Source organism: Carcharodon carcharias (genome assembly GCF_017639515.1).
Source record: "Carcharodon carcharias isolate sCarCar2 chromosome 36 unlocalized genomic scaffold, sCarCar2.pri SUPER_36_unloc_13, whole genome shotgun sequence".
NCBI classification, from domain to species: Eukaryota; Metazoa; Chordata; class Chondrichthyes; order Lamniformes; family Lamnidae; genus Carcharodon; species Carcharodon carcharias.
In genome coordinates, this window is record NW_024470730.1 from 124,100 (window position 1) to 139,563 (window position 15,464).

The following is a 15,464-nucleotide window of genomic DNA, read 5'->3' on the forward strand; positions in this document are numbered from 1 at the left end:
TCCTGTGACCAGGGCCGAGCTGGACGCTGGCCTGTGCTTCGGAGAGCCAGGCAGAGGATGCTGGGAAACTCAGCAACCGGTAAACAGCAAACCCGGCACATTGACAGGATGCTGACCCCCATCTCAGCACCAGGCCCACTTCACAGCTCCCTCTACACCGTCCCCATCAAACACTCCCAGGGCAGGTGGTACATGGCCAGGGTGGGGGATGGGGGTGGGGTGAGAGGGTGGCAGAGCGATAGGGAGGAGGGGGCCGTGGTGGGTCGGAGTTGTCACCTACCCACCTTTCAACCTCCCCTATTGTGAGGCAGTTTTCCACGACAGGGATGGTGAACAGAGCAGACATCTCACCTCAGAATCTCTTTTGTTGCTTTATTGGAATCAAAAAAATGAAAGTCCAGAAAAAGTACCAAAATGACAAATGTAAACACACTCCATCTCTGGCAGTCGTCAAACTCAAAATCTTCTCAGAAGATATAACCCGCTCTCTTTTCAAACGGGAATTGGTCCACAGATCCCACAAATCGCCCACCCACCTGCCTGGAAGGGGCTTGCCAAGCCTTCCACAGCTGCCCCGACATCTCCAGGAGGAGCTGGACGCCCGGGTGAAGGTCCGCTTGGCCACCGCTGGTTCCCGGGAGCCAGCACGTCGGCTGGAGGTGAGGGCCAGGCCAATCGTAGCGAGAAACCTCCGGGGAGTTCCTAACCTCAGTCCTTGGCCTCCCGGTTGAGCCAGCGGGAGGGAGGAGCAGGATACGCTCGAGTCAATGGCGCCCTCTTGGATTGCTCAGAAATCGGGCCTACATTGTGAGGCTTCGCCCTGCTGCCTCTGGTGGTTCTGTAGCATTCATATTGGAGCCCAAATATATTTTCCTCCTTTGTCTGTGGGTCAAGATAACTAGATGTTCTCACCGAAAAAGTGGCCAAACTGCTTTACCTTGACACGTGGTTGGCGTTTTGAGTGTTCAAATCCGCAGAGTTCGCCAAGGCCTCAGACTCAAGCAGCAAAATGCAACGCTACCCATAGCAACCGAGTCTGGTTTGGGTTTCTTCTGCCCAATCTGAGATTGATGGCAAACCGCTCTCTGCAGTCCAGGCCGAGTTTGAACGGAAGGATGGTATTGAGTCAGAATCACCATCGGGATAGGCACTAGCCAAAGGAAATCACCGGCAAGCACTGTCCAGAAGTGGCTGACAACCAGCCTCTGCTTCTTGTGAGGGAAAGGTCCTGGAACAAGAACAGAAAAGGCTTCATTAGAGAGGAGGTGCAGCACAAAAGTGCCCCTCTGCTCCGTGCTGGTGTTTCTGCCCCACATGAGCCTCCTACCACCCCCCCTCTCCCTCTCCCCCCATCAACATATCCTTCTATTCCTCTCCCCCTCATGTGTTTATCCAGCTTCCTCCCCCCTTCAATCCATCTCTGCGATTCAGCTCGACCACTCCCCGCAGGAGCGAGTCCCACATTCTCCCCACTCCCCGTGGGAGCGAATCCCACATTCTCCCCACTCCCCGTGGGAGCGAGTCCCACATTCTCCCCGCGGGAGCGAGTGCCACATTCTCCCCACTCCCCGTGGGAGCGAGTCCCACATTCTCCCCTCTCCCCGTGGGAGCGAGTCTCACATTCTCCCCGCTCCCCGTGGGAGCGAGTCCCACATTCTCCCCTCTCCCCGTGGGAGCGAGTCCCACATTCTCCCCACTCCCCGTGGGAGCGAGTCCCACATTCTCCCCACTCCCCGTGGGAGCGAGTCCCACATTCTCCCCACTCCCCGTGGGAGGGAGTCCCACATTCTCCCCACTCCCCGTGGGACAGAGTCCCACATTCTCCCCGTGGGAGCGAGTCCCACATTCTCCCCGTGGGAGCGAGTCCCAATTCTCCCCGTGGGAGCGAGTCCCACATTCTCCCCGTGGGAGCGAGTCCCACATTCTCCCCACTCCCCGTGGGAGCGAGTCCCACATTCTCCCCGTGGGAGCGAGTCCCACATTCTCCCCGTGGGAGCGAATCCCACATTCTCCCCGTGGGAGCGAATCCCACATTCTCCCCACTCCCCGTGGGAGCGAGTCCCACATTCTCCCCATGGGAGCGAGTCCCACATTCTCCCCACTCCCCATGGGAGCGAGTCCCACATTCTCCCCACTCCCCGTGGGAGCGAGTCCCACATTCTCCCCGTGGGAGCGAATCCCACATTCTCCCCGTGGGAGCGAATCCCACATTCTCCCCACTCCCCGTGGGAGCGAGTCCCACATTCTCCCCACTCCCCGTGGGAGCGAGTCCCACATTCTCCCCACTCCCCGCGGGAGCGAGTCCCACATTCTCCCCATGGGAGCGAGTCCCACATTCTCCCCGCGGGAGCGAGTCCCACATTCTCCCCACTCCCTGTGGGAGCGAGTCCCACATTCTCCCCACTCCCCGTGGGAGCGAGTCCCACATTCTCCCCACTCCCTGTGGGAGCGAGTCCCACATTCTCCCCACTCCCCGCGGGAGCGAGTCCCACATTCTCCCCACTCCCCGTGGGAGCGAGTCCCACGTTCTCCCCACTCCCCGTGGGAGCGAGTCCCACATTCTCCCCGTGGGAGCGAGTCCCACATTCTCCCCACTCCCCGTGGGAGCGAGTCCCACATTCTCCCCGTGGGAGCGAGTCCCACATTCTCCCCACTCCCCGTGGGAGCGAGTCCCACATTCTCCCCGTGGGAGCGAGTCCCACATTCTCCCCATGGGAGCGAGTCCCACATTCTCCCCGTGGGAGCGAGTCCCACATTCTCCCCACTCCCCGTGGGAGCGAGTCCCACATTCTCCCCACTCCCCGTGGGAGCGAGTCCCACATTCTCCCCGTGGGAGCGAGTCCCACATTCTCCCCGTGGGAGCGAGTCCCACATTCTCCCCACTCCCCGTGGGAGCGAGTCCCACATTCTCCCCACTCCCCGTGGGAGCGAGTCCCACACTCTCCCCACTCCCCGTGGGAGCGAGTCCCACATTCTCCCCACTCCCCGTGGGAGCGAGTCCCACATTCTCCCCACTCCCCGTGGGAGCGAGTCCCACATTCTCCCCACTCCCCGTGGGAGCGAGTCCCACATTCTCCCCACTCCCCGTGGGAGCGAGTCCCACACTCTCCCCACTCCCCGTGGGAGCGAGTCCCACATTCTCCCCACTCCCCGTGGGAGCGAGTCCCACATTCTCCCCACTCCCCGTGGGAGCGAGTCCCACATTCTCCCCACTCCCCGTGGGAGCGAGTCCCACATTCTCCCCACTCCCCGTGGGAGCGAGTCCCACATTCTCCCCACTCCCCGTGGGAGCGAGTCCCACATTCTCCCCACTCCCCGTGGGAGCGAGTCCCACATTCTCCCCACTCCCCGTGGGAGCGAGTCCCACATTCTCCCCACTCCCCGTGGGAGCAAGTCCCACATTCTCCCCCACTCCCTGCGGTAGCGAGTCCCACACTCTCCCCACTCCCCGTGGGAGCGAGTCCCACATTCTCCCCACTCCCCGTGGGAGCGAGTCCCACATTCTCCCCACTCCCCGTGGGAGCGAGTCCCACATTCTCCCCGCGGGAGCGAGTCCCACATTCTCCCCACTCCCCGTGGGACAGAGTCCCACATTCTCCCCGTGGGAGAGAGTCCCACATTCTCCCCACTCCCCGTGGGAGCGAGTCCCACATTCTCCCCACTCCCCGTGGGAGCGAGTCCCACATTCTCCCCATGGGAGCGAGTCCCACATTCTCCCCACTCCCCGTGGGAGCGAGTCCCACATTCTCCCCACTCCCCGCGGGAGCGAGTCCCACATTCTCCCCACTCCCCGCGGGAGTGAGTCCCACATTCTCCCCACTCTCTGGGTAAAGACGTTTCTCCTGAATTCCCCACCGGATTTATCAGGGACTGTCTGATATCGAAGGCCCCCCTCGTTCTGGACACTGCCCCCCCCATCTCCGCTCCAACAAGCTCCATGTCTATCCTACCGAACTCCCTTCAAAGGACTGCAGGGCTTGGGAGCAGCGTTCAGCCCCTCGAGCCTGCTCTGCCAGTCAATAAGCTCGTGGCTGACCAGGTTGTGCTCTCAACTCCACTTTGAAGTGAAATTCCAGACCTCTACAAGGTCAGCCCCTCAGAGAAAAGATCCGCGGCCTGTTCAATCTTTCCTGATGGTTTATAAGCTCTCCTTTCAGGCATCATCTTTGTGATAGACAATGGGGGAGAAGAAGCAGCCATTTTTAAAAGAGGGAACAATTTGCAGCTGATTCTGGCAGGACAATGGCTCCCACGCTCAGCGTTGGAAAAGCTTTCCAGGTCTGATAGAGCCAGGTGGATGAAGGTTATAGTGCCCAGTGATGCTGTTAAAAAGGGGAATTACCAAAATTTCCACCAATAATGGCGATGGAGAGATTTAAACTTGATGACAGAAATCAGTAGGAGCTCAAATTCTGCAGAAGATCAGTTCAAACTGATTGTGTCTCTCAACAGAGAACATGGAGCGAAAACACTGTGGTACAGCACTGGAAGGGACAGGTCTGCAACTGTATAACACTGGGGTACAGCACTGGAAGGGATAGGACTGTCACTGTATAACACTGGGGTACAGCACTGGAAGGGATAGGTCTGCAACTGTATAACACTGGGGTACAGCACTGGAAGGGACAGGTCTGCAACTGTATAACACTGGGGTACAGCACTGGAAGGGATAGGACTGTCACTGTATAACACTGGGGTACAGCACTGGAAGGGATAGGTCTGCAACTGTATAACACTGGGGTACAGCACTGGAAGGGATAGGACTGTCACTGTATAACACTGGGGTACAGCACTGGAAGGGATAGGTCTGTCACTGTATAACACTGGGGTACAGCACTGGAAGGGATAGGACTGTCACTGTATAACACTGGGGTACAGCACTGGAAGGGATAGGTCTGTCACTGTATAACACTGGGGTACAGCACTGGAAGGGATAGGACTGTCACTGTATAACACTGGGGTACAGCACTGGAAGGGATAGGTCTGCAACTGTATAACACTGTGGTACAGCACTGGAAGGGATAGGACTGTCACTGTATAACACTGGGGTACAGTACTGGAAGGGATAGGTCTGCAACTGTATAACACTGGGGTACAGCACTGGAAGGGATAGGACTGTCACTGTATAACACTGGGGTACAGCACTGGAAGGGATAGGTCTGTCACTGTATAACACTGGGGTACAGCACTGGAAGGGATAGGACTGTCACTGTATAACACTGGGGTACAGCACTGGAAGGGATAGGTCTGTCACTGTATAACACTGGGGTACAGCACTGGAAGGGATAGGACTGTCACTGTATAACACTGGGGTACAGCACTGGAAGGGATAGGTCTGCAACTGTATAACACTGGGGTACAGCACTGGAAGGGATAGGACTGTCACTGTATAACACTGGGGTACAGCACTGGAAGGGATAGGTCTGTCACTGTATAACACTGGGGTACAGCACTGGAAGGGATAGGACTGTCACTGTATAACACTGGGGTACAGCACTGGAAGGGATAGGTCTGTCACTGTATAACACTGGGGTACAGCACTGGAAGGGATAGGACTGTCACTGTATAACACTGGGGTACAGCACTGGAAGGGACAGGTCTGTCACTGTATAACACTGGGGTACAGCACTGGAAGGGATAGGTCTGTCACTGTATAACACTGGGGTACAGCACTGGAAGGGACAGGTCTGTCACTGTTTAACACTGTGGTACAGCACTGGAAGGGATAGGTCTGTCACTGTATAATACTGGGGTACAGCACTGGAAGGGATAGGTCTGTCACTGTATAACACTGGGGTACAGCACTGGAAGGGATAGGTCTGTCACTGTATAACACTGGGGTACAGCACTGGAAGGGATAGGTCTGTCACTGTATAATACTGGGGTACAGCACTGGTGGGGACAGGTCTGTCACTGTATAACACTGGGGTACAGCACTGGAAGGGATAGGTCTGTCACTGTATAATACTGGGGTACAGCACTGGAAGGGATAGGTCTGTCACTGTATAACACTGGGGTACAGCACGGGAAGGGATAGGTCTGTCACTGTATAATACTGGGGTACAGCACTGGAAGGGATAGGTCTGTCACTGTATAATACTGGGGTACAGCACTGGTGGGGACAGGTCTGTCACTGTATAACACTGGGGTACAGCACTGGAAGGGATAGGTCTGTCACTGTATAATACTGGGGTACACTACTGGTTGGGACAGGTCTGTCACTGTATAATACTGGGGTACAGCACTGGAAGGGATAGGTCTGTCACTGTATAATACTGGGGTACAGCACTGGAAGGGATAGGTCTGTCACTGTATAACACTGGGGTACAGCACTGGTGGGGACAGGTCTGTCACTGTATAACACTGGGGTACAGCACTGGAAGGGATAGGTCTGTCACTGTATAATACTGGGGTACACTACTGGTGGGGACAGGTCTGTCACTGTATAATACTGGGGTACAGCACTGGAAGGGATAGGTCTGTCACTGTATAATACTGGGGTACAGCACTGGAAGGGATAGGTCTGTCACTGTATAACACTGGGGTACAGCACTGGAAGGGATAGGTCTGTCACTGTATAACACTGGGGTACAGCACTGGAAGGGATAGGTCTGTCACTGTATAACACTGGGGTACAGTACTGGTCGGGCAGGTCTGTCACTGTATAACACTGGGGTACAGCACTGGAAGGGACAGGTCTGTCACTGTATAATACTGGGGTACAGCACTGGAAGGGACAGGTCTGTCACTGTATAACACTGGGGTACAGTACTGGTGGGGACAGGTCTGTCACTATATAACACTGGGGTACAGTACTGGTGGGGACAGGTCTGTCACTGTATAACACTGGGGTACAGCACTGGAAGGGATAGGTCTGTCACTGTATAACACTGGGGTACAGTACTGGAAGGGATAGGTCTGTCACTGTATAATACTGGGGTACAGTACTGGAAGGGATAGGTCTGTCACTGTATAACACTGGGGTACAGCACTGGAAGGGATAGGTCTGTCACTGTATAACACTGGGGTACAGCACTGGAAGGGATAGGTCTGTCACTGTATAATACTGGGGTACAGTACTGGAAGGGATAGGTCTGTCACTGTATAACACTGGGGTACAGCACTGGAAGGGATAGGTCTGTCACTGTATAACACTGGGGTACAGCACTGGAAGGGATAGGTCTGTCACTGTATAACACTGGGGTACAGCACTGGAAGGGATAGGCCTGTCACTGTATAACACTGGGGTACAGTACTGGAAGGGACAGGTCTGTCACTGTATAACACTGGGGTACAGTACTGGAAGGGACAGGTCTGTCACTGTATAACACTGGGGTACAGTACTGGAAGGGACAGGTCTGTCACTGTATAACACTGGGGTACAGTACTGGAAGGGACAGGTCTGTCACTGTATAACACTGGGGTACAGCACTGGAAGGGATAGGTCTGTCACTGTATAATACTGGGGTACAGCACTGGAAGGGATAGGTCTGTCACTGTATAACACTGGGGTACAGCACTGGAAGGGATAGGTCTGTCACTGTATGATACTGGGGTACAGCACTGGAAGGGATAGGTCTGTCATTGTATAATACTGGGGTACAGCACTGGAAGGGATAGGTCTGTCACTGTATAATACTGGGGTACAGCACTGGAAGGGATAGGTCTGTCACTGTATAATACTGGGGTACAGTACTGGAAGGGATAGGTCTGTCACTGTATAACACTGGGGTACAGCACTGGAAGGGATAGGTCTGTCACTGTATAATACTGGGGTACAGTACTGGAAGGGATAGGTCTGTCACTGTATAACACTGGGGTACAGCATTGGAAGGGATAGGTCTGTCACTGTATAACACTGGGGTACAGCACTGGAAGGGATAGGTCTGTCACTGTATAATACTGGGGTACAGTACTGGAAGGGATAGGTCTGTCACTGTATAACACTGGGGTACAGCACTGGAAGGGATAGGTCTGTCACTGTATAACACTGGGGTACAGCACTGGAAGGGATAGGTCTGTCACTGTATAATACTGGGGTACAGTACTGGAAGGGATAGGTCTGTCACTGTATAACACTGGGGTACAGCACTGGAAGGGATAGGTCTGTCACTGTATAACACTGGGGTACAGCACTGGAAGGGATAGGTCTGTCACTGTATAACACTGGGGTACAGCACTGGAAGGGATAGGTCTGTCACTGTATAACACTGGGGTACAGTACTGGAAGGGACAGGTCTGTCACTGTATAACACTGGGGTACAGTACTGGAAGGGACAGGTCTGTCACTGTATAACACTGGGGTACAGTACTGGAAGGGACAGGTCTGTCACTGTATAACACTGGGGTACAGTACTGGAAGGGACAGGTCTGTCACTGTATAACACTGGGGTACAGCACTGGAAGGGATAGGTCTGTCACTGTATAATACTGGGGTACAGTACTGGAAGGGATAGGTCTGTCACTGTATAACACTGGGGTACAGCACTGGAAGGGATAGGTCTGTCACTGTATAACACTGGGGTACAGCACTGGAAGGGATAGGTCTGTCACTGTATAATACTGGGGTACAGTACTGGAAGGGATAGGTCTGTCACTGTATAACACTGGGGTACAGCACTGGAAGGGATAGGTCTGTCACTGTATAACACTGGGGTACAGCACTGGAAGGGATAGGTCTGTCACTGTATAATACTGGGGTACAGTACTGGAAGGGATAGGTCTGTCACTGTATAACACTGGGGTACAGCACTGGAAGGGATAGGTCTGTCACTGTATAACACTGGGGTACAGCACTGGAAGGGATAGGTCTGTCACTGTATAACACTGGGGTACAGCACTGGAAGGGATAGGTCTGTCACTGTATAATACTGGGGTACAGCACTGGAAGGGATAGGTCTGTCACTGTATAATACTGGGGTACAGCACTGGAAGGGACAGGTCTGTCACTGTATAACACTGGGGTACAGCACTGGAAGGGACAGGTCTGTCACTGTATAACACTGGGGTACAGTACTGGTGGGGACAGGTCTGTCACTGTACAACATTGGGGTACAGTACTGGTGGGGACAGGTCTGTCACTGTACAACATTGGGGTACAGTACTGGTGGGGACAGGTCTGTCACTGTATAACACTGGGGTACAGTACTGGTGGGGATGGGTCTGTCACTGTATAACACTGGGGTACTGTACTGGTGGGGACAGGTCTGTCACTGTATAACACTGGGGTGCAGTACTGGTGGGGATGGGTCTGTCACTGTATAACACTGGGGTGCAGTACTGGTGGGGATGGGTCTGTCACTGTATAACACTGGGGTACAGTACTGGTGGGGACAGGTCTGTCACTGTATAACACTGGGGTACAGTACTGGTGGGGGCAGGTCTGTCACTGTATAACACTGGGGTAGAGTACTGGTGGGGACAGGTCTGTCACTGTATAACACTGGGGTACTGTACTGGTGGGACAGGTCTGTCACTGTATAACACTGGGGTACAGTACTGGTGGGGACAGGTCTGTTACTGACTGTTTCTTCCTATCTTAAATTAAGTTTTCATCCATACATTGGACTACTGGAGGGTGACAGGTTAATAATAGAAACTGGTTATCATATCCCCCATATAATGTTAGGGAATTTGGAGATAAAAACGAGGATGGTCTATCCACACCTCACTCACACCTTACATCACAGGTCAGTGTGGATAAACAACCTACGGTTTTATAGCCTCTGTAAAGTAATAAAATGTCACCAGATTGCATCACAGCAACATGATCAGACATTATGTAACCTCGAGAAGATCGGCAGATATTAGGAACGTGTGAGAAAAAGCTCAGTCAAAGAGGTCAGATTTAAGGAGTGAATTGAAGGGGGTGGGTGTGCGAGAGAAGGGAGTTAGGGAATGGTGAGGCAGACAGGCTGTGGGAAGCGATTGAGGGAGAGGGGTCGAGAGGTTTCGGGAGGGAATTCCAGAGCTCAGGGCCCCCCCCAGGCAGCTGAAGGCCCGGCCGCCAATGGTGGAGCGATGGGAATCGGGGGATGGTCAAGAGGCCGGAATTGGAGGAGAGCAGAGATCTCGGAGGGTTGTAGGGGCTGGAGGAGGTTACAGAGATAGGGAGGGGTGTAGGGGCTGGAGGAGGTTACAGAGATAGGGAGGGGTGTAGGGGCTGGAGGAGATTACAGAGATAGGGAGGGGTGTAGGGGCTGGAGGAGGTTACAGAGGTAGGGAGGGTTGTAGGGGCTGGAGGAGGTTACAGAGATAGGGAGGGCTGTAGGTGCTGGAGGAGGTTACAGAGATAGGGAGGGGTGTAGGTGCTGGGGGAGGTTACAGAGATAGGGAGGGGTGTAGGGGCTGGAGGAGGTTACAGATATAGGGAGGGGTGTAGGGGCTGGAGGAGGTTACAGATATAGGGAGGGGTGTAGGGGCTGGAGGAGGTTACAGAGATAGGGAGGGGTGTTCTGGACGCCCCACCCCCACCCCCACCAGAGGAAACAGTTTCTCTCTATCTATCCCATCGAATCCTTTAATCATCTTAAACCCCTCGATTTGATCCCCCCTTAATCTTCCACACTCGAGGGAATACAAGCCTACTCTGTGTGTGACCTGCCCTCGGGATTTAACCCTTTCAGCCATAGCATGGTGTAACCTGTCCTTGGAAATGAAGCAATCATGTTTTACTCTGTATCTAACCCCGTGCTATACCTGCCCTGGGAGTGTTTGATGGGGACAGTGTAGAGGGAGATTTACTCTGTATCTAACCCCGTGCTGTACCTGTCCTGGGAGTGTTTGATGGGGACAGTGTAGAGGGAGATTTACTCTGTATCTAACCCCGTGCTGTACCTGTCCTGGGAGTGTTTGATGGGGACAGTGTAGAGGGAGCTTTACTCTGTATCTAACCCCGTGCTGTACCTGTCCTGGGAGTGTTTGATGGGGACAGTGTAGAGGGAGCTTTACTCTGTATCTAACCCCGTGCTGTACCTGTCCTGGGAGTGTTTGATGGGGACAGTGTAGAGGGAGATTTACTCTGTATCTAACCCCGTGCTGTACCTGTCCTGGGAGTGTTTGATGGGGACAGTGTAGAGGGAGATTTACTCTGTATCTAACCCCGTGCTGTACCTGTCCTGGGAGTGTTTGATGGGGACAGTGTAGAGGGAGTTTTACTCTGTATCTAACCCCGTGCTGTACCTGTCCTGGGAGTGTTTGATGGGGACAGTGTAGAGGGAGATTTACTCTGTATCTAACCCTGTGCTGTACCTGTCCTGGGAGTGTTTGATGGGGACAGAGTAGAGGGAGCTTTACTCTGTATCTAACCCCGTGCTGTACCTGTCCTGGGAGTGTTTGATGGGGACAGTGTAGAGGGAGCTTTACTCTGTATCTAACCCCGTGCTGTACCTGTCCTGGGAGTGTTTGATGGGGACAGTGTAGAGGGAGATTTACTCTGTATCTAACCCCGTGCTGTACCTGTCCTGGAGTGTTTGATGGGGACAGTGTAGAGGGAGCTTTACTCTGTATCTAACCCCGGGCTGTACCTGTCCTGGGAGTGTTTGATGGGGACAGTGTAGAGGGAGCTTTACTCTGTATCTAACCCCGGGCTGTACCTGTCCTGGGAGTGTTTGATGGGGACAGTGTAGAGGGACATTTACTCTGTATCTAACCCCGTGCTGTACCTGTCCTGGGAGTGTTTGATGGGGACAGTGTAGAGGGACATTTACTCTGTATCTAACCCCGTGTTGTACCTCTCCTGGGAGTGTTTGATGGAGAGAGTGTGGAGGGATATTTACTCTACGCCTAATGTGCAGTCTACTTGAGGGAGAGGCGCAAGGTCGGAGGGTCAGTACTGAGAGAGTGCAGCACTGTCGGAGGGTCAGTACTGAGGGAGTGCCGCACTGTCGGAGAGTCAGTACTGAGGGAGCGCCGCACTGTCGGAGGGTCAGTACTGAGGGAGTGCTGCACTGTCGGAGGGTCAGTACTGAGGGAGCGCCGCACTGTCGGAGGGTCAGTACTGAGGGAGTGCAGCACTGTCGGAGGGTCAGTACTGAGGGAGTGCCGCGCTGTCGGTGGGTCAGTACTGAGGGAATGCTGCACTGTCGGAGGGTCAGTACTGAGGGAGTGCTGCACTGTCGGATGGTCAGTACTGAGGGAGTGCCGCACTGTCGGAGGGTCAGTACTGAGGGAGCGCCGCACTGTCGGAGGGTCAGTACTGAGGGAGTGCTGCACTGTCGGAGGGTCAGTACTGAGGGAGTGCTGCACTGTCGGAGGGTCAGTACTGAGGGAGTGCCTCACTGTCGGATGATCAGTACTGAGGGAGTGCCGCACTGTCGGAGGGTCAGTACTGAGGGAGAGCCGCACTGTCGGAGGCTCAGTACTGAGGGAGAGCCGCACTGTCGGAGGCTCAATACCGAGGGAGTGCCGCACTGTCGGATGGTCAGTACTGAGGGAGTGCCGCACTGTCGGAGGGTCAGTACTGAGGGAGTGCCGCACTGTCGGATGGTCAGTACTGAGGGAGTGCCGCACTGTCGGAGGGTCAGTACTGAGGGAGTGCCGCACTGTCGGAGGGTCAGTACTGAGGGAGTGCCGCACTGTCGGAGGGTCAGTACTGAGGGAGTGCCTCACTGTCGGAGGTGTCGTCTTTCCGGATGAAACGTTACACCAAATCCCCTGTCTGCTCTCTCGGGTGAGCGTTAAGCTCCCTCGGCCTCTGTTGGGGGAAAGGCGAGGCGGGGTCACGTCTCCCTGATGTCCTGGGGTCCAACATTTATCCGTTAACCAACATTACCCTGAAAATAGGTGCCCTGAGCCATTACCACATTGCTGTTTGCGGGATCTTGGTGTGCACAAATCGGCGCCCAGGCTTTCCTATATCCCCACTGTGACCACTCTTCAATGAAAGCTCTTCATTGGCTGGGAAATGCTTTGGGCATCCCACGGCGGCCAGAGGCGCTAGAGAAATGCAGCCAAGCCGAGTGTTGGGTCGAGCTCCCAGTCCGAAGGTTGTTCCGAATTCCCTCAGGATAAACTCTGACCCCGAACCGGTCAGTCCCGGACCCCTCTCTGTTACCCACCGCAAACTTCCAATCTCCCTTCCGCTCTCGACCTCTGACATCCGATTATAACCCCCCCCCCCCCCACCTTATCCCTTCTTCCCATGTTCTCTGGGTTGACGTTACCCCTCCCCTCCCCTCGAGGTTTGGAATGACTCGAGTGTAATGCCCCCTGCCCGGGATCGAGCGCAAAATTGTACCACTTCCCCCTATAACCCCCCCTCCCCCGGCTGCAAGTCCCTCCGACATCAGCTCAGGACCTCTCCCCCCACCCCCACCCCCAAGCCAGGACTGACCTCGCGCACAGCAGGGGGAGAGGGGGGTTGGGAAGAGGTACCTACCTGCTTTCCGGGGGAAGCCTCCCAGGGAAGGATGAGCTTCTCGACGGCCGGCGGGCGACAGGGGCCGGGCACGTCCAGGTTTGCCGGCCTCGGGCCTAGCTGGTGAGGCTCTCAGCCGAGGGAAAAATGAGAGAGCGGTGGGGGCGGGTGGGGTAAGAGAGCGGCCAACAGTCGCCTGCCCGGAATCTGCACGATATGGGCCCTCAGGAGGGACCCAGCCTCACCCTCTAGAGTTCCCTTTCCCAGATCGGTGCCAGGGACGCAACCTCAAAACGTTTCGAGGCATAAAAATGAGGCGAATGTTTTCCCCCCCCGAGGTCAGAGACCATCACCTGGGTCCTGGCAAAGGATTTCGGTCACTTGGAGACAACGGGAAGAGGTTCTGGGGAGGTCTCTCCCCCTCCATCGGGTCTTTCACATCAATCTAACCAGCAGACATCTGGAACGCGATATAAATTATTTTTTTTGAAGAAGAAGAAGAAGAAGAAGAAGAAGAAGGTTGGACAGGAGTCTCTGGGTTTTCCCTCCAGTGAGGGATCCTAGACGCTCGACAGGCCCTGGAGCCAACACAGGCAGGAGGCACACAGCAGGCCCAGCAGGTAGGCCTCGGCTCCAAGCTCCAACCTCGAGGCGCTGTTCCGCACCGTGGACTTGGAAGCATCTGGAAGAGGAGAAGAGGGAGGTTATGGTAGCTCAGGGAGGGTCCAGTGCAATAAGAGCCAATGGCAACATGGCCTTTCATGTCAGGCCTGGGTTAACAAACCCCCAAGCTGTGCTCAAACCCTCACCCCAAGACACATCGGGGTCAATGGCAAAGTGCAGGAAAAGCTCAAAGAGGTCAGCTTTTAGGAGGGTCCTAAGAGAAGGGGGGGGGTTGAGGGTGAGGGTGAGGGTGGGGTGGTGGGGGGGGGGGGGGGGAACGAGTGGGCCTTGGGGGGTTAGGGCGTCATCCACTGGTGGCGTGCATTCAAATCCAAACTGACAACAGCCCTTCTGCCCCCCAGTCCCATCCCACCCCAGATCATCGCCCGGTGACAGCCGTGGGCTCAGTGGGTCTCTCCCTCTCCCTCCCTCCCTCCCTCTCTCTCCCGGAGTCAGAAGCCCGTGGGTTCAAGTCCCTACTCCTAAGACCAGAGCCCCATCGTCCAGGCCGACACTCACAGTGCTGGGACTGAGGGAGCGCCGCACTGTCGGAGGGTCAGTACTGAGGGAGCGCCGCACTGTCGGAGGGTCAGGACTGAGGGAGCGCCGCACTGTCGGAGGGTCAGTACTGAGGGAGTGCCGCACTGTCAGAGGGTCAGTACTGAGGGAGCGCCGCACTGTCGGAGGGTCAGTACTGAGGGAGCGCCGCACTGTCGGAGGGTCAGTACTGAGGTAGTGCTGCACTGTCGGAGGGTCAGTACTGAGGGAGCGCCGCACTGTCGGAGGGTCAGTACTGAGGGAGTGCCGCACTGTCAGACGGTCAGTACTGAGGGAGCGCTGCACTGTCGGAGGGTCAGTACTGAGGGAGTGCCAGACTGTCTGAGGGTCAGTACTGACGGAGCACCTCACTGTCGGAGGGTCAGTACTGAGGGAGTGCCGCACTGTCGGAGGGTCAGTACTGAGGGAGCGCCGCACTGTCGGAGGGTCAGTACTGAGGGAGCGCCGCACTGTCGGAGGGTCAGTACTGAGGGAGCGCCGCACTGTCGGAGGGTCAGTACTGAGGTAGTGCCGCACTGTCGGAGGGTCAGTACTGAGGGAGCGCCGCACTGTCGGAGGGTCAGTACTGAGGGAGCGCCGCACTGTCGGAGGGTCAGTACTGAGGGAGCGCCGCACTGTCAGAGGGTCAGTACTGAGGGAGCGCCGCACTGTCGGAGGGTCAGTACTGAGGGAGTGCCGGACTGTCGGAGGGTCAGTACTGAGGGAGCGCCGCACTGTCGGAGGGTCAGTACTGAGGGAGTGCCGGACTGTCGGAGGGTCAGTACTGAGGGAGCGCCGCACTGTCGGAGGGTCAGTACTAAGGGAGCGCCGCACTGTCGGAGGGTCAGTACTGAGGGAGCGCCGCACTGTCGGAGGGTCAGTACTGAGGTAGTGCTGCACTGTCGGA

The 15,464-nt window shown here is 55.6% G+C and overlaps 1 protein-coding gene across 2 annotated transcripts in view; it reads right to left on the reverse strand.

Annotated features, from left to right (window-relative positions):
- Positions 1-358: 358 nt before the first annotated feature.
- LOC121274400 (ephrin-A5-like) overlaps positions 359-15,464 on the reverse strand; it is a 99,459-nt gene continuing 84,353 nt past the window's right edge. The window contains exons 5-6 of one of the 2 annotated variants that reach the window (XM_041181700.1): positions 13,379-14,039; positions 1,089-1,228 (exon numbers count right to left, since the gene is read on the reverse strand). In XM_041181700.1, the coding sequence (XP_041037634.1) occupies positions 13,918-14,039 (122 nt within the window). In that variant the 3' untranslated portion in view covers positions 1,089-1,228; positions 13,379-13,917. Of the gene's footprint in view, positions 1,229-13,378; positions 14,040-15,464 lie in introns of both variants that reach the window. The other variant, XM_041181699.1, reaches the window with a different exon arrangement.